This window comes from Fringilla coelebs, assembly GCF_963513975.1.
Source record: "Fringilla coelebs genome assembly, chromosome: 5".
NCBI classification, from domain to species: Eukaryota; Metazoa; Chordata; class Aves; order Passeriformes; family Fringillidae; genus Fringilla; species Fringilla coelebs.
The window spans coordinates 867,330-893,081 of NC_140033.1; the positions used below are offsets into that span (position 1 = coordinate 867,330).

The 25,752-nt window shown below is 51.4% G+C and overlaps 1 protein-coding gene across 1 annotated transcript in view; it reads left to right on the forward strand.

Moving 5' to 3' along the window:
• Positions 1-25,752, forward strand: part of AHCYL2 (adenosylhomocysteinase like 2) — a 60,160-nt gene continuing 34,408 nt past the window's right edge. Inside the window, exon 1 of the mRNA XM_084206722.1 lies at positions 1-491. Coding sequence (XP_084062848.1) covers positions 69-491 — 423 coding nt within the window. The 5' untranslated portion in view covers positions 1-68. The remainder of the gene's footprint in view (positions 492-25,752) is intronic.

Consider the following 25,752-nt stretch of genomic DNA (forward strand, 5'->3'; position numbering starts at 1 on the left):
GCGAGGCGGGGCCGGCGGCCCTGAGGGAGCCGGAGCGGACCCGGAGCGGACCGGAGCAGTCGGCGGCGATGTCGGTGCAGGTGGCGGTGGCCGCGCCCGCCGTGGAGCTGAAGGAGCTCGGCGGCCCCATGGACAAGGCGGCGGGGCCGCCGTGCGAGCCTGTGGGCGCTCACGCAGCGGGGCACGGCGTGGCGGCGGCGGCGCCCGCCTGCCCCGTGCCGGGCGCCGAGCGTGAGGCGGCCCCGGCCCCCTCCGCCGAGCGGCCTCCGGGGGGCGGCTGCCCCGGGCTGTCCTCGGCCGCCGCGATGTCCTCGGCCTCCGGCATGTCCTCGGCCGCCGGCAAGGTGCCGCAGGCTTCGGCCATGAAGAGGAGCGACCCGCACCACCCCCAGCACCGGCACCGCGACGGCAGCGACAGCAGCGGCAGCGCGGCCGAGGCGCTCGTGAGCCCCGACGGCACCGTCACCGAGGCGCCGCGCACCGTCAAGAAGGTAACGGGGGCGACACCGGCAGGGAGCCCTCCTGGCGGGGCTGTGCGGGACATCCCCGCGGGCACAGCCCCGCAGCGGCGACGGGGAACCGGCCCGGGGCTCGGGGACGCGGCTCTGCCTCGGCCGGGCAGGGCCGGCCCGGTGTGGGGACCCCGGTGCGCGGCGGGTGTCAGCGACCCCGAGGGGCTGCCGTGGTCGCGGGGGCGCTCCAGGGCTGGGGCTGCATTTCGGGGATGTGTTCTGCCATGCCTGGGGGTCTGTCTGTGCCTTGTACCCCCTGTCTGTGCAGTGGGGACATGCGGGGTGACATCGGGTGCCTTTACACCCCAATCTTGCACCCCCCGGGTGACACTGGGTGCCTTCACAGCCGTTCCCTGCGCCCCTAGGTGTCACTGGGTGCCTTTACACCCTAATCTTGCACCCCCAGGTGTGACGGAATGCCTCTACACCCCACACCTGCACCCCCAGGTGACACTGGGTGCCTTTACACCATGTTCCCTGCACCCCCAGGTGACACTGGGGTGCAGGGAACACCCTAATCTCGCACCCCCAGGTGTCCCTGGGTACCTTTACACCCCAATTCTGCACCCCAAGGTGTTCCTGGGTGCCTTTCACCCCAATTCTGCACCTCCATGTGTCTCTGGGTGTCTTTGCACCCCAATTCTGCACCTCCATGTGTCTCTGGGTGCCTTTACACCCCAATTCTGCACCTCCATGTGTCTCTGGGTGCCTTTACACCCCAATTCTGCACCTTCATGTGTACCTCAGTGCCTTGCACCCCAATTCTGCACCCCCATGTGTCCCTGGGTGCCTTTAACCCCTCACCTGCATCCCCAGGTGTCCCTGGGTGCCTTTAACCCCTCACCTGCACCCCAGGTGTGTGAGCTGCAGGGTGTGTGGGTTCACATCAGGTTCATGTTCCCAGGGTTATCTGGGGAATGTGGATAAGATAAAAACGTCCTGGGCGTCGCTGGTGACGCTGGCACCTGGGGCAGGGCCAGGTGTGCCCATACCTGGGTGTGGGGTGTTTTGTGGGGGTTTGGGGGTGCCCCTCTCCCCAGGGTGCTGTGACCTGGCAGCTGCACCCCGGGAGTGTGTGGAGCTGTGAATCCTGGGGAGTCCAGTCCTGCTGAGTCCATCTGTGTGTCTCCAGCTCCTCAGGGGGACACAGGTGCTCCCTGGAGCAGGGAGCTGTGTGTACCCTGCTGTGCTTGTGGGGAAATGCACATGTTCCCCATTTCCTGGCATCCTTCCTGTTGGAAATCCCAGGAGAAGTTGTCCCCTGTGAACCTTTTGGGGATGTAGGGAAAGAAGTGTCCCTGTCCTAAGGGAGCCTCTCACCTCACAGAACTTTGGGGTGAAGACCTCGCCGCCCCTGCTGATGGACTAACACCCTCTTTTGGGGCTGCTCTAAAATTGCCTCTCCCTTTGCAAGGCCCAGGGTGAGGGGGCTTGTCTCCAGAACCATGATTTCCTCCTGGGTGGCTTCCCTGAAATTCCAGTGTCTCCTAGGAGGGAGCAAGGCCTGGATCTTGCTCTCTTCATCCCCCTAAAATCCCTTCTTTAGGGTTAGGAGGGGGTTCAGCTGCTCAGGAAAGGACATTTTTCCTCTGAGATCCTGACTCCCACCCCAGTGTTTGGAGTTTGATATCCTAATCCCATCTCTGTTTTTAGAGACCCTCAGGGCACCTGTGCTTAAACTCTTGATCCCACCCCTCTCCATTCTTTTCTGGAGAGAGAAGGAACCACAAAAAGGGATTTCAGGGGGATTTCACCCTTTTTCCAGAGAGTGGCTGGGAACCTGGAACAGCTTCAAACCTGCATCACTCCCTGGCTGCTCCTAATCCCAGGAGCAGAGCCACAGATCCAGGAGCAACCTGGAGTTCCCAGCTGGCTCCTGCCTCCCTCTGCTTGGGATGTGCTGCAGAGGGTCTGGGAGTACAAACTGTTCCTTCTCCTCCTTTTCTCAGCCACTTCAGCACGTTCCTGCCTCTCAAACCAGGCTTTTCATTCATCCAGGTCCTCTCCTTCTCAGGAGGACTTAGTGAAATAAATAATATTCAATATCCTGGTGTTATTGAAATAAAACCAGATTTGGGAGCCAGGCCCATGGCTGTAAAATTGGGCAAGTGGAGCTGAAGCATCTGGTGAAAGGAGGTTTAGAGCAAAAATGAACAAAAATAAGTTAATTATTTTTTACTCAGATCCAACAGAACTTTGCTGATATAGAGGGAAAAGTCTAATTAAAATAGATGAAATTTGTAGTGGAACTGTGATTCTTAAGAGTGCTTGATAGAAACAAAATCTCAGTATTTTTTTCTTGACTGGTTTATAGAAATATATTTTTCTTGGGTTTTTTCCCCTTTCCTTGGAATCCTAACACCCATCCTTGAGAAACCGTGCCACTAAATTGTGATTTTGTAATTCTGAGACAAAAGGAGTTCCCAGAAAATTTCAGTGACTCTTTTCTTCTTTTCACTCTCATTTTAAATCTTCTTTTCTGTCAGTTCAGCATTTTATTGATCTGTCTGCCTTTAGATGTTCTGATTTGTATTTTACCTTGACAGGGTGTAAAACAGGAAGGAATAGATGGAATAGATGATATTTTATATATATTTATATGCAGACATTATAGATGGTGCTGGGCTTTTCTCTGAGATCAAATCTTGGGGAAAATCCCTGGAATTGTTGTTCCCTTTGGGTTCTTGCTGGAAATGCTGGAATTCCTCATTCCTGAGGTGAAATTTTACAGGTGAAAGCCCATCCAGTTCTGACCTCAGCCACAAGGAAACTTCAGTTTAATCAGATTCAGGTCTTGATTTAATGGTTGTGAAGTGACAACTCCGTGCCCCTTTCTTCAGCTGGGAGAAGAATGGTGGAATCATGGTGGGCTGGAAGGGACCTTAAAGTGCATCCAATTCTGACCCTCAGGCACAAGAAAAACTTAAATTTAAGCAGTTTCATCCTTGATTTAATGGTTATGAAGTGACAACTCCGTGCCCCTTTCTTCAGCTGGGAGAAGAATGGACCTTAAAGCCCATCCAGTTCTGACTGTCAGCCACCAGAAAAGTGAAATTTAATCAGATTCAGGTCCGGGTTGGATGGTTGGGAGGTGCTCAGGGCTCTTGAAGTTCCTGCAGCCCGCAGTGGGAAGGTGTGGGATGAAGGTTCCAGACCCTCTCCTGACCCTCTCTCTGTGCAATTCCTCACTTTAGGCTGGGTGAATTTCCTGTGGGATGAATCTCTCCTGGATGTGGGGTCAGGGAGGAGCTGGGAATGGAGGGGGAGCTGGAAAAGCCCCTCAGGAGCAGCTGGGTAGATTTGGGGTCAGCTGGGTCCTGTTCCTGCTGCCAGGTGAGCCCAGGGGCTGGGGAGCAGCTCCAGGTGTTCACAGCTGCCAGTCAGGCCCTGAGTCACCTGCACTGGCTCTGTTTTGGGGTTTTAGTGCTGGTTTGGTGGTGAGATGATCGCTCAGCAGCTCTGGGAATGCTGCTGGGTGCTGGTGTTCTGTGAATTCTTAAAGCATTGCCAGATCCAAGCAGCTGAGAGTCACAGAACTTCTGGGAGTCTTGTTATCAGTGAGGGGGGAGCCTTAATTGAGACCCCCAAACCGATTAACTGGGCAATCTCAGCCTTGTCATGACAACTCCGTGCCCCTTTCTTCAGCTGGGAGAAGAATGGTGGAGTCACGGGCTGGGTTGGGTTGGAAGGGACCTTAAAGCCCATCCAGTTCTCACCCCTGCAACAAAAAAACCTTACATTTAATCAGATTCAGACTGATGTAATGGTTGTGCAGTGACAACTCTGTGCCCCTTTCTTCAGCTGAGAGAAGAATCACAGAGTGGGTTGGAGGGGAACCTTAAAGCCCATCCTGTTCTGACCCCTGCCACAAAAAAAACCCCCTTACATTTAAGCAGATTCAGATTGATTTAATGGTTGTGCAGGGACAACTCTGTGCCCCTTTCTTCAGCTGAGAGAAGAATCAGAGTGGGTTGGAAGGGACCTTCAAGCCCATCCAGTTCTGACCCCTGTCACAAGAAAAACTTGGATTTAATCAGATTCAGCTCTTGATTGAATGGTTGTGAAGTGACAACTCCATGCCCCTTTCTTCAGCTGAGAGAGGAATCACGGGGTGGGGTGGGCTGGGTTGGGTTTGAAGGGACCTTAAAGCTCATCCAGTTCTGACCCTCAGCCACAAGACAAACTTAAATTTAAACAGATTCAGGTCTTGATTTAATGCTTGTGAAGTGACAACTCCGTGAAGAATTGTGGAATCACGGGATGGGTTGCGTTGGCTTAAAGCCCATCCAGTTCTGACCCCTGCCACAAGAAAAGCTTGGATTTGAACAGATTCAGGTCTGAATTTAATGGTCGTGATGTGCTCGGTGCTCTGGGAGTCCCTGCACCCCGCAGTGGGAAGGTTAAACCTCAGCGAGTGGCCAGTTTTACATGAAGCCAACCCCAAGCCCCAGAGCAGAAGGTGATGATTTTTCCCCTGTCCCAGGCACTCTGCAGCAAGCCCGGCTCCTGCTCGCCTTTCCAGCTGTGCTCTGGAGCTCCGTGTGCTGATGAAAGGCGAGGTTTTGTGCTGGCAAGGGATTGATTCGCCGGGGCTGTTGATTCATTCCGTGGGCTCCGTTCTCTCTCTGCCGCCGCCTCCGCAGCGCCGGGGGCTGCGGGAAGCGGTGCCTTTTGTCACCGTGTCACCGTGCGCCGCTAACGAGGCGCCGCATCCTCGTGTCACGGCCCCGCCGAGAGCCGCTCCCGCCCGGGGGCTCCGTCCCCAGAAATGCCGGCTGCTCGCTGGGCCGGCACGTCACCTGACGGCCGCGGGAGGCCTCCTCTGCTCCCGCTGGAAATGACTCTCATGTGGCTCCTCTAAACGATGCCTCTGACCTTGCTTCCCGGCAGACTGCGCTGCCATCAAAGCCTGCCTGTTCCCGTGGAAATTCCCACTTTTTTTTTTTTTTTTTGAGGCAGAGGAATGAGGGTTTTTCAGCTCCATTAAGGATTTTTTTCCCTCTTCCATTTTTCCCTTCTAACCCCCAGCCATCACTTCTGCCAGGGAAAAAATGCTTCTTCCCGCGGGGCTGCATTCCCAGGAAATGCAGGGAATGAGGCGGCTGGAATGCTCTTTAGGAAAACCTTCCCCAAATTCTTTAATTTGGTGTGATAATCTGGACGAATCCGGGTTCCTTGGAGCAGGTGCCTGCGTGGAACCGAGTGCAAGGATCAATCCATGGGGCTGAGGAGCGGGGAGATGAAAAAGCAGAGGGAAATAAAAACGGGCTGAGGAGGGAACCTTGGAACTGGGAATGGCCAAGCTGCCCTTTGCCAGGGGCTGTGGCACCGGATTTGTTCCTGTGGTGGGTGAGAATTCCAGAATCACACCGAGATCTTCCTGCTGGAGCTTTCCTCCTTGTCTGTTTTTACTTCTTGGGGTGCACCCAACAAAGCAAAAGCTTGTAAAAATGTTGGCAAGTGTAGTGGGTTTGGTTTGTTAATTTAGGATTTTTTTTTTATTTCAAGATTTTTTTGGTTAATGTATTAAATAAAGAGTGTGGTGGGTTTTGGTGTTCATTAATTATTAATGTATTTATTTTTTGTTGTGAGATAGGATTGGGAGAAAGGTAAAGTAAGTTTAAAATTTTAAAAGGGTGTAAAGAAAATTTTATTAATAGTTTCCAGGTTTGTTTTGTCTTTTAACATGTTTTTCACAAAAGCATGTTGTTCTGGTTGAGGGGCATGTCCAGCTTTTGAATGGTTGGAAGCTTTGTATCACTTTTTAAAGTATCTCTCATGTAAAACTGTGACAGCAAGTATGATTGATTGTTTCTCCTGTGAGTGCAGAAGTCAAAACTGTGCTTGAAAAAGTATCTACAGACACATGAATATTTTAAAATTTTCTCAAAGGTGGGTATTTGGTAATATCTGTTTGCCATGGTTGTAAACTTTGGAACCCTCAGGGGCTGACAGCTCCTGTAGGAACAGGAGGTTGTACAAGCTGACAGGGTAAGCACCAATAATGGCTTTTGTCTGACCTGCCCAGAATTCACAGAATCCCTGCCTTGGGAGAGACCTTCAAGGCCATGGAGTCCAGCCCAGCCCCTCAGGCAGGGCCTGGCAGGCAGTGCCACATCCAGGCTTGTTAAACACACCCAGGGATGGTGACTGCAGCACCTCCCCTGCAGCCACTGCAGAACTTTATCCCCCTTGCTGGAAAAGCTTTTTCCTGCTCTCCAGCCTGAATTTCCCTGGGCACAGCTTGGGGCTGTGTGCTCTGGCTGTGTCAGTGCTGCTGGAGAAAGAGCCCGAGCCCAGCTGGGCACAGGCACCTTTCAGGAGCTGCAGGGAGGGCTGGGGGCAGCCCTGAGTCTCCTTTCCTGCAGGCTGAGCACGCCCAGCTCCCTCAGGGCTCCTCTCAGGGTTTGTGTTCCCAGCCCCTCTCCAGCCTCGCTGGCCCCTCTGGCCGTGCTCGGTGTCCCAAGGCTGGGCACAGCCCTCGAGGTGTGACCCCAGCAGTGCCAGGGCAGGGCACAGGGCCCTCCCTGCTCCTGCTGCGTCCCTGACACGGGCCAGGTGCCACCGGCCCCCCTGGCCACCAGGGCACTCTGCTGGCTCCTGTCCTGCTGCCACCAGCTCCCGTCCTGCCTGCGCCTGGCCAGACACACCAATTCCTGCTGCTGTCCGCCCTGGGCCTCCCCTGGCCCAGCCTGAGCTGCTCCCTCTCCTCCTGTCGCTCTGAGTTCCTATAAAAACAAACGGAGAGAGCTTTAGCATCCCTCTCAACCCAAGCCATTCCCTGATTTTATAATGGTTCTGTGATTCACAGAGGAATAATGGGGGAGAAATCCTTAAATGTCACAGCTGGGTGGAAAAATTTGTCATGCAAATTTTTAGGAAAACCTTGGGAGTATCAAAGCTCTTGCCGTGCTGTGGGGCACTTTTAAAACCCAAAGCTTTTTTCCTATTTTGGTTTTAATTTAACCTGTTGTGTGTGTGCATCTTGTGTTATTTTTGAGTCCCCGGATTTCATGCATTCAGCAGCTAGCTCTGTTTTTAACTGCTCCTTCTTCCTTTTTTTTTTTTGACTGATATTCCTGGCAGGTGAATTTTGAAATGTTCTTCCATGTGTGGAACAGCTGCTTTGCAGATGATTTTTCAAACAGATCAGTTGTTTTGGTCAATCTCTGGAGGAAAAGAAAAAAGGGAGAGAAAAGAGAGAAGGGAAAAATAATTGGTTAGGTTTTTTTTTTGTTTGTTTGTTTCTAATTGTCAAATAGGTTTGTGTGTTTCTCTTGGAATTTCTGTTCCTGGGGGACACAAAGAATCCAGAAGGACAGGGAACAACACCTCCACCCCTGAGAAAGACTTCACAGTCTTTATTTTGTAAATACCTTTCCTACAGGCTGGAGCCCAGAATGTTTAAGCTGAACCTGGTCCAAACTGATACAGAGTAGGAGGAAAAATGAGAGAAAAAAATTAAAAAATCAGAACTAGTTTCACGTCTGGTTTGAAATTCTGACGCTGAGTGTCCACAAGAGGTAGAGGAGAGGTTCAGGGAAGCCATCTGGGAAGGGAAGGCTGTTCCCAGAGTGGTTTTGGGGTTGTGGGATGAGAAAATGGATTGGGATGGAGCCCTGGGGAGCCCTCAGCAGTGAGGATCGGGAACAGAGCAGAGTCAGGGTGTTTGTACATGGATGTGTTTGTTTTATACAGCCGTGGGGTGGTTGGGGCTGCAAGGGACCTGAAAGATCTCTGGTTCCAGCCCCTGCTGTGGGCAGGGCTGCCACCCCTGGTGCCAGGCTTGGTCACCGGGGGTGCCACCCTTGGTGCCAGGCTTGGTCACCGGGGGTGCCACCCTTGGTGCCAGGCTTTGTCACCGGGGGTGCCACCCTTGGTGCCAGGCTTTGTCACCAGGGGTGCCACCCTTGGTGCCAGGCTTTGTCACCAGGGCACCACCCATAGTGCCAGGCTTGGTGACCAGGGGTGCCACCATGGTGCCAGGCTTTGTCCCTGCTGTCAGTGTCAGTGGTGCCAGCAGAGCTCAGTCTCAGGGGTTAAATCAGAGCAGCCTCTCCACGCAGCCATTGCCAGCATTTCCATGGCAGGGTGACACCCCAGTGGCCTCTGGCAAACAGAGGAGCTGTGTCCTGCTGGCACCAGAGAGGGGCTGGGCAGCGCTGCCCTTGGAGCAGGGCTGTGCAAGGAGCCAGGAGAAGGGTCTGGAGAGGGGAGCACATCCCTCACTGCAGCAGCACCGAGAGGAGCCAAAAGGCTCCTTGGAAATGTGAACAGAGCCCGGAGCTTGCAGGGCTGAGTGCCCGCTGCTGGGCTTGGGTGATGCCTGGGGAGGCTGCCTGCAACGCAGGCTGGACAGAGTTAAGGGAGTAAAATAGGGATTTGTTAAAGGCCTTCAGTAGGTACAGAGGCTGCCTAGAGCAGAGGCTGGATAGTGTCAAAGTGGTAAAGTAGGGATTTATCAAAGGCCTTCACAGGACACAGCTTGGGCAGTGCAAGAGCCCAGCCAGGGCTGCACCCAAGATGGACCCAAGATGGACTCTGAGTCAAGAGTTTCACACTTTTATAAGCTTTGCTCCATTTCCACACTGGGGTCCATTGTCCAATTCCAGGTCATGCAGTCCCATCCTCCCAGATTGCTCTCCTCAGTTCCCTGCTGTTTGCACTTTTTGGGCCTGAAGCTGCCCAAAACCCAAGGGGTTGGAAAAGGATTGCTCTGTCTGACTGAGCTGTGAGGAGAACTTGCTGGCACTTTATATAAAGTTCAGAGTCACACACTAATGCAGCACAGAATCTGGAAAAGATGAAATATAAAACTTAAGGCATCAGGGGGAGCTGTGTCTGCTGCAGGGTTGGGGGAGCTGTGTCTGCTCTGGGTTTTGGGCAGCTGCTCCTGTGGGTACAGAACAAACAGGAGCAGACAAAGGCAGGACACTTCAGGGAGCCCCAAGGCATTTTGGGGAGAAGGCCCAGCTGCAGATCGGGGCTTGCACGGGCACACGGGTTTGGAGAGCTCCAGGGGCCTCCAGATGGGCAGATAGGGAAGAGCTGGGAGCTGGAGCTGGCTGCTGATCCCAGGAGAAGCAGCAAACCGGAGCTGGTTGGTGCCTGTGTGAAGGGAGCTGCTCCAGGGAGGTGTCTGGGATGGTTCATTCTTCATCAGCAACAAGCACAGAAGGGCTGCGTGTCAGTTCCTGACAGAAGGAGATGAACACTTCAGTTCCTGCTCTCCTGGCTCGTTCCTGGCCTCAGACACGGCACTGACGGGTTTTTGTTGCCCAGTGTTTGGTGGACTCGTGGCAAGGTGGAGCTGTTGTGGTCTGGGCTTCACCATGGATGTGCCAGCCCAAATCTCACCCAAACAGCAGAGGGAAAAGCCAGGAGACACCGACTCTGATTGTTCAGGATGTGATTGGATCCACTCCTCAGCACAGAAACCTCCCCCAGGCTGGGTTCCCAGAGGGTTCTGGACTCTGCATCTCTGGCAGTGCCCAAGCTAGGCTGGCGGGGCTGGGAGCAGCCTGGGACAGTGGGAGGTGTCCCTGCCATGGCAGGGGTGGCACTGGAGGGGCTCTGGGGTCCCTTCCAACACAGGCATCCACTCACCTGTGGAGTGGAAGGGGCGTTAGGAGCAGGGAACTGAGGAACAGAAAATCTCCTGTGCCTGGTCGGGGCTGGGTGTGGTTTTAGGATGATCCAGGGCAAATCCCCCCAGCTCTGCCTGTGCCTTCCTCATTCTCAAGCCCAGGCAGTGCCTGTGCTGTGCTGTTTGAAGATCATTGCAGTTCCAGGAGAGATGAAATCACCATCCACTCCATGTTCCAGGAGAGCTTTTTGTCTGGCATCTCCCTCTTAACTCCCAAAACGCTCCCTGCTGGATTAGTCCCCGCTCCAGATTTGTTTCCTGCCTGGTTCCTCTGCCTGGACACCAGCCAGCCATTCCCACACCCAAACTCTTCCAGCATCCCCTGTAAACCCTGCTCCAGTGCAATCCCAGGGATTCGTTTCCGGACATCTGAAGGGTTCAGGGAAGGGGGAATGGATCCTGAGAGGATGGGAAGGAGCACTTGGGTGTGGAGGGAGTTTGCTCCCAGCTGTGCTCACGCTGTTCCAGGATATCTTTTGAGCTTTTCAAAGGGAACAGCCCCCAGATGAAAAAAGGGTTTTTAGTTCGTTCTAAACCAGTTATTTTTTTGTCTCAAATAAAATCGGCGATGACTCAAACACCCATAAAAGTGTCTGGCAGAATTCTCGGGCTCTGAAGTTCCGCAGTGCATTGCTTGTAAATGTCATTTTTGTGGGAGCCTCTTCAAGTGGAGTCGGGTTCTTTGAGACAGGGCTGAGCCTCTGAGATCCACTGTGCAGCACTGACTGAAGAATTATTTTGGGTGATTTCAGGAAAGGATCCTGCACGAGGCTTGGGTTGTCTGCTCACCACAGCAGAGAAGCTGTTGGGTAACTCCGAGTGCCAAGAACTTTCTGTGCTTTGCTTTTCATTCTTCTTTTTTTTTTTTTTTTCTAATTTTTAATATAAATAAGCTGAAACATTTTCTGGTTTCTCTGCAGCAGAATGACCACAGATGAGTCACGGGGCTGCCTGAACATGTAAAGCATTTTCAGTGCTCCTTGTGATACATTTTTGGGTGTCTCACCTGACTCTGATCTGCTGAGACAGTGATTCCCGAGCGTGAGGAAGCTGCTGCTTGGGTCAGGCCCTGTGAAAAGTCCAACCAAAAGCTGGTTTGGAGCTGGAGATGGGATTGTGATGCTCTGCCTGACTCATCGAGTGATTCTGGGTGGGATTTTAGATTCCCTAGCTTGGGTTGCCTCAGGAAAGCTGAGTAGGTGTGCGCAAAGACCTGCGGAGCTTCCTGGCCAAAACCCAGCCCAGACAAAGCTCTCCTTGTTCCTGGGGCCTCCAAGCTGCCTTTTCTGGTGTTTATTTGTTCTCTGTGCCCTGCCCTCTGTTGTGTCTGTGCAGCAGGAGTTAGAGCTGGGGGCTGTGCTTAAAGGGACACTTCAGGGCTGGGCTGGGCTGCAGCTCTGCCCCAGCCTCCAGGATGGGCACTTCAGGTGCTCCCCAGCAAGGTGGGAAATCCAGAACCCCTGGAAACACTGGGAATTTGGGCCTTTATCCAGCAGGTGGAAGGTGTTGGGGGCTGTATCCACCACAGATCCTGGAATGGCTGGGTGGGAAGGGACCCCAGAGCCTCCCCAGTGCCACCCCTGCCATGGCAGGGACACCTCCCACTGTCCCAGGCTGCTCCAGCCCCGGTGTCCAGCCTGGCCTTGGGCACTGCCAGGGATCCACGGCAGCCCCAGCTGCTCTGGCAATTCCATGCCCACCCTCCCAGCCAGGAATTCCTTCCCCAAATCCCACCCAAATTTCCCTTTCCTCCAGTCTGGAGCCATTCCCTGTGTCCTGTCCCTCCATCCCTTACCCCATCTCCCTCTCCAGGGATTTTTCTGACCCAGCCCAGCTCTCCTCAAACAATTTGGCTTGGCTTTAATTTCACCTTAATTAAAAAATCTGCTCAACTTTGGGGTTTATTTGGAGTCTGTGGCATGGGGCTGAAGCAGTTGGATGGAGAATTCCTCAATAATTGACTTCATGCTGGTATTTTTGTCTTGTCCCTGCTTGTTCCATCCATAATTCCCATTATTTTACAGTGAAACACTAAGGAAAACATGGATGGAATTTTGGGATCCTGGACTCTGGATCGCCCCAGCCTCCATCTCCGAATAATATTAATATTCATAGTAATAATAATAATAATAATGATAATAATAATCATCATCATCATCATCATCTCTCCACATCAACATTCTGTGAGAAATCTTATTCCTCACTTAGTAATTCATGTGTGGCTGGGGTTTTTTCCCTGTTCTTTTTGATTCCTGGCCAATTTATGGCAAATATCAACCAAATCATTCTCCAGCAAATTAATCACCCTCATCAAGCGTGTCCTCGTTTTCCCTCAGTGAGCACAGAGCAACACAAGAGTTGATTTTGCTTTTTAATTACTTTTTTTCTCTGCTTGGCCTCTTTAGTTTTGGCCTTGTCAGGGAGGACCACAGAAGTGGAAGGTGGAAATTTGTGGTAGGAAATGGAATTTTGTCGTGGAGGATGGGATTTTGTGGTGGAAAAAGAAATTTTGCTGTGGAAGATGGGATTTTTGTGGTGGAAGATGTAGTTTTGTGGTGGAAAATGGAATTCTGTGGTGGAAGAAGGAATTTCATAGTGGAGAGTGGAAATTTGTCATGAGAAATGGAATTTTGTGGTGGAAGATAGAACTTTGTTATGGAAAATGGAATTGTGCTGTGGAAGGTGGAAATTTGTCGTGGAGGGTGGAATTTTGTCATGGGAAGTGAAATTTTGTGGTGGCAGATGGAATTGCATTGTGGAAAACGAAAATCTGTCATGAAGAATGGAACTTTGTCATGGAAGGTGGAACTTTGTAATGAGATATGGAATTTTGCCATGGAAGATGGAATTTCATCCTGGAGAATGGAATTCTCTCCTGACAAATGGAATTTTGTGGTTGAAGATGGGAATCTGTGATGGAAGATGGAATTTTGTTGTGGAACATGGGATTTTGTCATAAAAAATGGAATTTTGCCGTGGAAAGTGGAACTTGGTCATGGAAGGTGAAACTTTGTCGTGGGATATGGAATTTTGTGGTGGAAGATGGAATTCTGCTGTGGAGGATGGAGTTTTGTCATGAGAAATGGAATTTTGATGTGGAAGATGGAATTTTGTGGTGGGAAATTGAATTATTTTGTGGAAGATAAAATTTCATAGTGGAAAACGGAGCTTTATCACGAGAGATGGAATTTTGTCATGGAAAGTAGAATTTTGTTGTGAAAAATGGAGTTTGGTCATGGAAGATGGAGTTTTGCAGTGGGAAATGGGATTCTGCAGTGGGAAATGGGATTCTGCAGTGGAAATGGGATTCTGCAGTGGAAAGGGGATTCTGCAGTGGGAAATGGGATTCTACAGTGGGAAAGGGGATTCTGCAGTGGGAAATGGGATTCTGCAGTGGGAAAGGGGATTCTGCAGTGGGAAATGGGATTCTGCAGTGGGAAATGGGATTCTGCAGTGGAAATGGGATTCTGCAGTGGGAAATGGGATTCTGCAGTGGGAAATGGGATTCTGCAGTGGAAATGGGATTCTGCAGTGGAAAGGGGATTCTGCAGTGGGAAAGGGGATTCTGCAGTGGAAATGGGATTCTGCAGTGGAAATGGGATTCTGCAGTGGGAAATGGGATTCTGCAGTGGGAAATGGGATTCTGCAGTGGGAAATGGGATTCTGCAGTGGAAAGGGGATTCTGCAGTGGAAATGGGATTCTGCAGTGGAAATGGGATTCTGCACGGCTCCCTCGTCCAAAGGCTCCGAATGGAATTTGCCGGCAAGCCTTGCTCTGATCCAGACCAAGATTTAAGCCCTGCAAAGCCTGGAAATGCCCCATTTCCTGCCATTCCAGCACTCCTTTTCCCTGCTCCATCCCTCCACCCCTCCCCTGGATCCTGCTTGGATTCATTTGCAGTCCCGGGTGCTGCTCATCAATCAGGGCCGGGTTTTGGCTGCAGGAGAGGCAGCAGTGGCTCTGCTTCCCCTCGCAGGGGCTGTAAATCATTTTCCAATTAGGGAAGGAGCCTGCCCGTGCATCCCACAGGATTTTCCAGGCTGAGGAGCGCTCCTGCCGCTCCGCACTCGCAGCAGTTTCAGAGAATACACCATAAAAAATGTGGTTGCAGCAGGATTTTTGCCCAATTGGATCTTTTTGGGCTTAAAAAAAATATATAGAAAATGTGGTGTTGTGGTAATTGAAGCCATCAAAACCTCTGGGGTAATTAAGATTTTATTAAAGCAATGAGGAGGAGCAAAGGAAATGTTTTATTTGGAAGGTCACACAAGCTCTGCTTCCTCCTTTATTTATTGTGTGTTTATTCCAGTTTGGAGTGGCAAATCCTGGAAATTCCAATGTCTGGAAATACCCACATTTCCCCAAAAAAAATCCAAAAACCCCAAGCACCTCAGGTCTGGTTTGTGCTCCTCAGGGAAGGGAAATGGGTTTTCCACAGGTAAATTTGGGATAAAATCATTGAGGGGATGGAGGGAATGATGGTGTTAGAGATGGACACAGAGAGGATGGGATTTGGGGAGCAATTCCTGCCTGGAATGGAATTCCCAGAGCAGCTGGAACCCCTGGGAGTGTCCAGGGAAAAGCTGGGAAAGGCTTGGGGCAGCCTGGGATAGTGCAGGGTGTCCCTGGATGGGCTTTGAGGTCATTCCCACCCAAACCATTCCCAAACTTTCCCTCCTCCCTGAGCCTTCACACGGAGGTTGAGAACAGTCCCCTCAAACAGCTGTTGTCATCCCAAGCTGGCAGTGAGGAAACCACAAAATCCATGGAGAGCTCCCTCCCAGCAGACTGGATCCATGGGAAAAGCAGAATTTCTGTATTTTTATTTTGGAGTTGTTGTATTTTAGGTGATAAAATCCAAGCAGAACAAAGCCATGCCCTGGATTTCAGATCTTGGAGTCTGGAGATTCCCTTTCCCCTTTCCCCTTTCCCCTTTCCCCTTTCCCCTTTCCCCTTCCCCTTCCCCTTCCCTTTTCCCCTTCCCCTTCCCTTTCCCTTTCCCTTTCCCCTTTCCCCTTTCCCCTTTCCCCTTTCCCCTTTCCCCTTTCCCCTTTCCCCTTTCCCCTTTCCCCTTTCCCCTTTCCCCTTTCCCCTTTCCCCTTTCCCCTTCCCTTTCCCCCTTTCCCAACAGCAAAGCTTTTAAACCAAATTTCTCCCTCAAAAAAATGCTGGGAAAGGTTTTGTGGGCATCAGAAATTGTTGCATGTGGAGGCTGTGGTTTGTGCTGGGCAGCACGAGCAGAGTTAAACACTGAAATTCATCGAAGGTGCAGCCCAAGCCTCGGGTTGATTAGGCAGGAATCCGTATTTTTAAGGGGATTTTGCCCTTTTCTTGTTCTTTTTTCCCTGAAAGCATCAAAAGCCAAAATCTTTGGTTGTGCAGGGGAGTGAGGAGTCAGTGTGGGATGAGACAGAAAGGTCAGCAAGGACTTTGGGTTTATTTTTTGTTTTTATCCATCCCTTGAGGGACTGGTTCTCTCCAAGTCCATCTCATGTGGAGCTCTGGGTGGTTTTCAATGCTCTTTTCCCTCCCTGCATTCCCAGGAACCTTTTTGCCCAGGGAAGTTGTGGGTTCTCCATCCCTGGAAGTGTCCCAGGCCAGGTTGGAGCACCCTGGCATAGGGGAGTGAAAAACACTCAATTTTAAGGTCCCATCCCACCCAAACCATTCCATGATTCTCTGATGCAACAAAAATTTTGTCTTGGAATGAGAAAAACAGAAAAGAACAGAAATTTGCTGTTCTTTACAGAGTTATTTATCTGCAGAGCAATTACTGAACCCTGTAAGGACTCTGGGCTCTTCAAGGGAAGTTGTGGTGTGAGGGTCTTGCTGGAATGGGTAAAAATGTCAAAGATTGGCTGGAAAAGCTGAGGAATGGGATGACTTGCCTTGCACAGCACCCAAATTTCAGTGAGAGAAATCAGGGGAGGAAAGGCTTAAGCTGTGTGAGAAAAGCTGGTGTTTGGAATCCTTTAAATAAACAGAATAATCCCTAAACACACACCGTGGGCAGGGCTCAGCCAGGCAGGAAATCCCACAGGGCTTCGGGGTCACCCTGAGCCTGCCCCAGGGCTGTGGGGAAGGCAGGGCAGGGAAGAACCTTCAGGAAGAGCTTAGACACTGATACATTTGGGGTATTGGGGGATTTTTGGTGTGTTTTAAAGGCTGCCATCTCACTAATTTAAAGGCAGAACTGCTGTGGGCAGGGGTGAGGCTGCTTCAGGAGAGTGGGAGAAGGTTTGGGAACGGTCTGGGGTTCCCAGGGTTTTGTGGGGAAGGAAATGTCCTCAGGGGGGCTGGGAAAGAGCCAAGGATGGAGACTGGGCAATGCTAACAGCAGGATCATCTGAAAATCATGGAGCTCTTGGGGTTGGAAAAGCCCTTGGAGCTCACAGTCCCACCGTCCCCAGCACTGCCAAGGCCACCACTGCCCGTGTCCCCAGGTGCCACATCCAGGTGGCTTTGAAATCCCCCCAGGGTGGGGACTGCAGCTCTGCAGCTGTGCCAGCCCTTTCCATGGAAAACGATCCCAAATGTCAGAGCTGAGCCTCCCCTGGCCCAGCTGAGACCATTCCCTCTTTTCCTGGGCCTCATTCCTTGGATAACCAGGACGTGCTGGGAATTCTCATGGGGCTGTGAGCACAGAATTCCCACATTCCTGAGGCTGGGAGAGTTGGGGATGGACAGAGAGAGCTTGGGGATGGACAGAGAGAGCTTGGGGATGGACAGAGAGAGCTTTGGGATGGACAGAGAGAGCTTTGGGATGGACAGAGAGCTTTGGGATGGACAGAGAGAGCTTTGGGATGGACAGAGAGAGCTTTGGGATGGACAGAGAGAGCTTTGGGAAGGAGGGAGAGCTTTGGGAAGGAGGGAGAGCTTTGGGAAGGAGGGAGAGCTTTGGGAAGGAGGGAGAGCATTGGGATGCTTTTCCTCATGGCATTCCCTGTTTTCTGTGTCTCATTAAGTATATTTTGTTCAATTCAATTCAATACCTGCACAGCCCGTGTTTCACCAGTACAGCCAATTTCTCTCTCTAAAACCAGTTTGATTTTAACTTTGCTATTAACTTAATGAAATTCACAGCAGTGATTGGATTATTTCAGCTGCCCCAAACACGTGGGGCCCTTTCCATTTCTCACTCGGATTGAGGATGTTGGCTAAGGGGAGGAACAGGAATGAGTTGGGGCTGCTCTAATCTCATTAACTGAAATATTTTCCGACCTGCTGGTGACTCTCAGGGCATGAGGAAAGCAAAAATCAAAGGCTTGGATGGCTGAGAATGAAAAAATTGCCATTAATGCGATTTTGTTACCTTGACCTTTCTCTCCTCCCCCTAATTAATTTGGGAGCGTGGATGCAAAGCCAGCATCCTTTTTAAAACAGGTTCCTGCTTTTTGCCAGGAGAAGGCTGAGGAATCACCTTTTTCCTTGGCTCCCACTCCTTTGTCAGAGGCTTTGTTGGAATTTTATTTGTTTCAGTTGTGCATTGTGTAAGGATGCCTTGAAGTGAGTGCCCAGGGAAATAACCATAATTCTGCACACACTTCTATATTTTATATGCACTTAACAGCAAAACATCTGCCTATAAAGGAGGTTTTTTTGTTCCAAAAAATTGCTTTTAGTCCCCAGAACCAAAACTGCTGGGCAACTTTGACCAAGCTCAAAATTGTCATTTTTCCCTTCTTGGCAGGGATCTCCTGATGCTGCTCCCAGTGCCTGGCTGAGCCCCTGGGAGCGTCGGGCTGGGGTGGGATGAGGGATCCCTGTGCCAGAACAATTCCTGCTGGAGGTGGGACAGGGTGCAGAGAGCCATGAGTGCTGTTGGAGTGAGATTTCCTCTGATATAGAATCTCACAGTGTCCCTGGACAGGGCTTGGAGCAGCCTGGGGTGGTGGAGGATGTCCCTGTGTGTGGCACAGGGGTGGAACAGGGGCCCTTTGGGGTCCCTTCCAACCCAAATTCCTGCCTGTGATTCCATAAAAACTGTTATTTACTGTCGTTATTTGTGTGTCTGAAAAATCCCTCACCCTCTTTTTGCACCTTGACCCAGCCTGCAGGGCTGTGTGTCAGGTATGAGACACTCAGGTGAACAAATCACTCAGGTGAACAAACCCCAGAGGTTTTCTCTTCCAGCTGGAAAACTGTGCTGTGATCCCACCTGGTTCAGCTTTTCCCTGCCTGTGCCTCTCCTCCCACACCTCCAGCAGCCTGGCCTTTCCACCCTGCTTTCTAAAGCCCCCACACTTTGGATTTCTCAGCCTTTTCCTGCCATTATCTCCGTGGGTTTCCTTGAAATGCGAGGACATTCTTCATTAAATCTGCTGCTCCTTAGAAATTCGTGGCTCTCAAATTGCTCCTTTCAGTTTTTCCTCCTGCCACACTCATTAAATCCCATTTTCTGAGCTCTTGGGAATGCTGCAGAGGACTGGCCCTGCTCTGGAGTTCAGCTGCAGTGAAAAGGAGCTGCAAACCTTTTGTGAGGGGCTCAGATGCTCCTGCAAATTCCAAAGGCTTTTGGCTTCCTTAGGAATTATTATTTTTATTGCCTCTGCACGGGGAAGCTGAAATGAGGAGAAGAGGGGACCCGGAGGAGGTGATGCTGCCTGCTGAGCCTTTGGGAGAATCCATTTGGATTTCTGAGGAGAAAATCCATTAGAATTGTTGAGAGGAAAGCTCTAAAAGTGCCATAAACACCGAATAAAAATGCACTCTCAGCTGGGGAGGGGGCTCAGTGCAAACCCCGTGAGGATCAGCAAGGGCAGGGGCAAATCCTGCACCTGGGTTGGGCAATTCCAGCCCCAGATCCAGGCTGGGGATGGAGGGATGGGGAGCAGCTCTGGGAGAGGGACCTGGAGCTGCTGCAGGGCTGGAGCCCCTCAGTTCCCAGGGAGCCAGGCTGGGAGAGCTGGGAATGTTCCCCTGGAGGAGGGAAGGCTCCAGGGAGAGCTTCCAGCACATTCCAGGGCCTGCAGGGGCTCCAGGAGAGCTGCAGAGGGACTGGGGACACGGCCTGCAGGGACAGCACCCAGGGAATGGCTCCCACTGCCAGAGGGCAGGCATGGATGGGATCTTGGCAATGAGGAATTCCTGGCTGGGCTGGGATTGCCAGAGCAGCTGGGGCTGCCCCTGCATCCCTGCAGTGTCCCAGGCCAGGCTGGACACTGGGGCTGGAGCAGCCTGGGACAGGGGGAGGTGTCCCTGCCATGGTGGCACTGAGGGGCTCTGAGGTCCCTTCCCACCCAACCATTCCACCATCCTCCCATCCCCGTTTATCCCAAGCAGATCCTTTGAATTACCCTGCTGCTCCTGAGTCACCCATTCCATGGGTGAGAGCCCTGACTTCCAAACACCTGCAAGCAAAGCCTGCAGGCTGGGCAGCGTGCAAGTGCAGCAAATCCTTCATTTGCAAAGACAAGGACCCAGCCCTAAAACCCTTTTCTCTGTCAAGACAAGACCCCAGCGGATTCCCCAATAAAACAGCAGCTGGGATGGATTTTTCCAAGATATTCCCTCTATCAGCCCCTTCTCCAGCAGAATGTGACTAATGCTGTGTTAATTAATGCGTGTTAATTATCCCTGTTCATACGTGCTGTTCCCAACCCCTGCTTTTTATAAACCCTGCACATTCCAGCGGGGGCTGGGGTTGTCTCCCAAAACTCCTCAGGGATCTCGAGGTTCCTTCTGCCCCCACTGGGACCAGCCTGGTCAGCAGATAATGATTTTAGTTAATTTTGGCTAAATCAGATGGGGAACACCCACAAATTCTTCACTGGGCCGACTGGAGGAGCTGGGAACTTCCCCTGGAGTTGTTTGAGGTGGTGGCATCAGCACTCTTGGCTGTTTGCATCTCAAAATCTGCCAAAAAATGTAGATTTTAGCATCTTTTCCATAAATCCAAGGGAATGATGGTAAGTTTAGTGTGTTACAGTGAAAAAAATGCTGAGTTTAGCTTTGAGCAGTGATTTTTTGGTGGAGAACTGAACGTGGAGCACCTGCTTGGTTTTCAGAGAGATTTTTTTCCCCAGATTATTGTCTGTTAGTACACAAAGGGGGGATGGGTGAGCAGAGCAGAGCAGATGGGAGGAAACCAGATTGGAGTGGGACCACGAGATCCGGGAAAGCTGGAAAAGGACACCCAGTACTGCTGGAAACTCTGGGTGCAGAGTCATTGTTATTTATCCCTGAAATCCCCGCTCCGGCCTTTCAGCAGGGCTGGGAGCAGATTCTGCCTGAAACAATTCCAGTAGAATTCCAACAGAATTCACATAATTCACATAACTCAGCGCCTCTTTTGGAACCCTCAGCCATAAAGAGCCAATTTCACGTGTTCCACGCTCCTGTCACCCCCGTGGATCCCATTCCCGGGCGTGGGAGGGAATAACTCAGCTTTTCCTTGGGAGCTGTCAGAGCTTCCAGAGGGAGGCTCGTTAGTAATCCCTCATTAGTCTCATTTTAAGGCTCTCTCACGGATTTTAACGTCCTCCTTGATCTTTTAATACACATGAAAAAGCTTTAATTGATTCACCTGCCTCTCTCATTCCTTTTGGGTTTATCAGGCTGGGTTTATTAATCCCATTGGAGCCCTCCAGGATGGCTCCTGGATAATTCCAAGGATAAATTCCGAGGAATCTATCCTTTATCCTCGAGTTTCAGTTTGTCCCTGCTTGGGTTTGGATAAAATAAGCGTGGGTTGCTCTGTGTTTTCCCAACTCAGCAGGAGAGGAGGTCGGAATGGGAATAAATCCCAGACTTTGCTGCCACAGGTGGGAAAGGGAACAGGGAAATGGGATGGAAAATCCCTACAAATCCCTGTAAATGTATGGGAATGGGCTGCAGGGTTCCTTTCCCAGAGCAATGCAGCTGTCTCAGAAAGGAGAGAGGCTGTGGATTTTCCATCCCTGGAAGGGCCCAAGGCCAGGCTGGAATGGCTTTGGAGCACCCTGGGATAGGGGAATTTCCCCACCCATGGCAGGGGTGAATGGGATGAGCTTTGGTCCCTTCCCACCCAAACCATTTTTGGATTAAAATGGAAAATCACTCCAGACTTGGGAGAAAGCTGGGGCAGATTTGTCTACTAGAGCAATCTAGCTATTTGAAAATTAATCTGAATATTCAAATAATTCACTTTTCCCCAAAATCCTGTTTTGAGACAGTCAAGGAAACTCAGTTTTGGATGGATTTGGGCATCAGCAGCGCTCAGTGCCAGCACTTGGGATAAGGAGGGGAAACCAGGGGGAACATTCCTGACTTTGGGAATCCCTGGGAGCTCAGGAAAATGAGCCTTCACAGCAGGGCCCAGCGTTTCCATGGCTCTCCCAGCTCCGGGGTCTGGCACAGCCTCTGGGTGCTGAGTGATTAAAACCCCCAAATTAACGGCTCTTAATTGCGCTTGTCAGACTCCATTCCGCTCAGGAATTAACCTGGGGAAAACACAGGATTTCAGTAACTCCTCCCCTCCCTCTCTGGGCTTTGTTTTATTCCCTCTCAATAACCCAAATTAATAACTGACTTTATATTTCATATTTCATCCCTGCTCTGTCCTTTTCCTCTTGGTGCAGGGGAAAGTCATGAGGATCTGTAAAATTCCATTATTCATTCCCAGGGCGGATTTCCGTGCTGGAATATTTTGTCCTTAATGGCTATTTTGTCCTTAATGGCAAAAAGACATTCCCAGTGTAAAAAACGCCAGCCTAGGGCAGGTTTGAGCTTTGCTTCAGCACAGGAAGGGGGAGATAAATTGAATTATTTGTAATTTCTGCAAGCACCAAGTGATTTGGATCTTACAAACAGAGATTTGTGTAAGTCACAAGGAATGGGAAGGATCCAATCCTGATTTTAATTGGTTTAAAATATAAAAATAAACTTTCAAAAAGTGGATACATTTCAGAGCAGTCCTGATTACAAGGGATGGAAGGACAGCACCCAGGGAATGGCTCCCACTGCCAGAGGGCAGGCATGGATGGGATCTTGGCAATGAGGAATTCCTGGCTGGGCTGGAACTGCCAGAGCAGCTGGGGCTGCCCCTGCATCCCTGGAATGTCCAAGGAAAGGTTGGAGCAGCCTGGGATCATGGACTCCATGTCGGGGGGGGACAAAACTTGTGAAATTTGGGGTTTAAAACCCAAAATAAGCCAGGGGATGACAGAATGGGGACTCACTGAGGATAAAAAGGGTTGAGATTGTTCCAGTTTGGAGCTTTGACCTTGGGAAAGAAAAACCTCACATCCCTCAGCTGGGAACATCCATGGAAATCTCTGAGGGATTTGGGAACTCCTTGAAGGGTTGGGGAAGGAGCTGGGGTGAGGGTTGGAGTAAAATCTGTGAGGAATTTCTCCAGGATTTGCCTTGCAAAAGTGCTCTGAGAACTCCTGGATCCCCAGGGGCTGAACCCTTGGAAAAAACTGGAGGTGAACCCTTGGAATTTTGGGTGGGTGATCCACTTCCATGGCTCTCTCCAAAGTTCTCCAAACCCTTCTCCTGGTGCTCCAGCCCCACCTCCATTCCCTGGGCACCCTCCAGCCCCTCCAGGTCTTGTGAGGGTCCCAGGATTTGAGATGAGGCCTCCCCAGTGCTGGATTTTCTGGAATTCCAAGGGAAGGGGAGAGCTGGAGAGCTCCCAGGTGAGCTGTGGCTGGAACCCTTGGTGAGGACGTGCAGCTCGGGAACACCAGGACACCAAACGGGGACAACCCCCCCCCCCCCCACCTTCATTCCAGGGACAGGCTCTGAATCCCTTCCCAATCTTCCATTCCCCAGCAGCCAGGGGCATTTGCAGGTGGAAGCAATCCCTACAAATGCCCGATCATGGATACCCCTCACAGCCTCGCTGGTTTCTGCCGTTTTCCTCCATCCTTGAGAAGGTTGGGATTTTCCCGCAGGCTCTCGCTCCCCCTCGTGCCGGCGCGGGGCTCTTGCAGCCTCTCGGCTGGAATTCATCCCCTTCCCTCCTTCTTCCAGCAGCCCGGCTTTGATCCCGCCCTTCTGTCACAGAGTCGGGCCCGGCTTTCAGCAGGGATGGCAATCCCTGTATTTTTGAGGATTTGGGCAGGAATTCCTAATTCTTGTTCTCCTGTCAGGGCTTTAATCCTGTTCAACCTCTGGATACTGGGAATTTTATATTTGCTGAGGTTTTGAATTGTGCTTTGCTCTGAAACTCGACCCTAAGTGATTTATTAATCAAAGTAGGGTGTAAAAACTTTTCCTAATTGTTCTCCCCTTTCCTGGAGCCAGGACTTGGAGCAGCTTTTCCAAGCAGATCACTGCTAGCATTTCCTGAATTTTTTGATAATAAACCTTGGTTTGAGTCAGGGAATTGGAAATCACCCTCCACATGGAGTTAAAGGTTGGGGAGCATCAGGATCCGGTGTTTTCAGGGATCATGGAAGGGAAGGAGGAAAATCCTGATTTCCTCATTCTGACCTAAAGCTGCATCTCATCTGAAACTTCAAAGGAGCCTAAATACTCATCATGCACATTTTTTAGTTTGGTTTTTATTTCCTAAAATAAGGTTGTAGAGCTCAGATAGGAAGTGATGGGAGCACACCACTTGTGCTGAAATTCCTGATCTGAGAGATTATCCCAAACTGGAAAGGTTTGCAGTGGAAAATGGAAACAACTCGGGGTTTAATCCATTGGAATGTTTTGTTGGATCAAACTTCCCAGGAAGGTCTCAGGGGATCAAGTCCAGCAGGGCCACCTGGGGCAGGTTGGCCAGGCCCAGATCCCATCAGGTGTTGGATTTCTCCAAGGCTGGAGCCTCCACGGGGTGTCCCTGTGCCAGAGCAGTGTCACCCTCCCAGGAAAACCGGGAATTCCTTGTGTCCCTGTTTGTCCCTGCTGGCTCTTGCCTCTCGGATGTCGCCGAGCTTTGTGACCCCGAGATGTGCTAAAAGTCTCTGTTTCAGCCCGTGTGTTCAAAGGATGAGTCAGAGCTCTTCAATTTTCAGTCTTGGAGTCATTTATTAAATCTTAGCTATAAAAATTTTCCTCCTGCCCAGCCAAGATCCGCTCAGCAGGACAGTTCCAGGCACTCTGCCTGCCCCCAGGGTGGTGTTATCTTTATACACTAAAAACTACATATATCATGTTTATAATTAATTTCCAATACCTATCACCTATGTTAGACACTGAGCTTCTACTCTAAACCAATCTCAAAGTGCCGACATCACCCCTGAAAATGGAGGTAGAGAAGAAGAAGAAGAAAGGCTAGACATGCCCAGATCCCTCCATCTTGTCCCCAAAACCCTTATACTAAAAATCCCAAAACCTACATTTACACCCTGTGATGAATTTATAATTACACTATTCAAGCTGCTGTGGCTTTTAGATCTTCATGCAAAGCTGGCAGTTTGCTCCATGGTTCATAATTGAACCCACAGATGTTCTGGGCTGTGTGCCAGGGACTCTGAGCCCCCTGGCAGGGGTCCCCAGCAGCTCCAGACTCCCAAAGGGATGTCCTGAGTTCCGACCCTTGCCCACTCTGGGTCGCCACTGAGGAGATCCTGGCTTGGTCCTCCCCTCTCCTCAGGTGTTGGCACCGTCCAGGTCCTCTTGTGCCAAGGTGTCCTTGCTCCAGGCTGAGCATTCCCAGCTCCTCCAGGGATGCTCCCCTCCCTTGGCCACCACCGTGGCCCTGCCCTGGGCTTGCTCCAGGTTCCTCTCCTGTCCTGGGATGCCCAGCCCTGGACACAGAGATGGGGACAGGGACAGGGGACAGGGGTGGCTTCTGTGAGAAGCTCCACGTTGGACCCACCACTGGCTGGAGCTGGATCCATCAAGGATGGTGGGAGCACCTCCGAGGTAAATTCAGGAGGGAAAACAGGACACTGGAGGTGGGACACCAGCAGGAGGGAGGATGAGAAGGACGTGAGGGAGCAGCTCCCCAGCGGTGAAGGAGGGGCAGGAGCTGCTCCAGGTGCTGGAGCAGAGATTCCCAGATTCCCAGCCTGTGGAGAGGCAGCTGAGCCCAGCAGCCCAGGGAGGTCCCTGGGGGAGCAGAGATCCCCCTGCAGCCCCTGGAGGAGCCCACACTGCAGCAGGGGATGCCCGAGGAGGCCGTGATCCCATGGGAAGGCCCTGCTGGAGCTGTGGGTCCATGGAGAGAGGAGCCCAGGCTGGAGCAGATTCCTGGTGGGACTTGTGACCCCACAGAGACACCAGGCTGGAGCAGTTCTGAAGGACTGACTCCATGGGAAAAAGGGATCCAGGCTGGAGCAGATTCCTGGTGGGACTTATGACCCCACAGGGACACCAGGCTGGAGCAGTTCTGAAGGACTGACTCGATGGGAAAAGGGGATCCAGGCTGGAGCAGGTCCTGAAGGACTGAGCCCATGGATAAAGGGAGCAGTTCCTGAAGGACTGAGCCCATGGAAAAAGGGAGCAGTTCCAGAAGGACTGAGCACATGGAAAGGGAGCAGTTCCTGAAGGACTGAGCCCATGGATAAAGGGAGCAGTTCCTGAAGGACTGAGCACATGGGAAGGGAGCAGTTCCTGAAGGATTGACTCCATGGAAAGGGAGCAGTTCCTGAAGGACTGAGCACATGGATAAAGGGAGCAGTTCCTGAAGGATTGACTCCATGGAAAGGGAGCAGTTC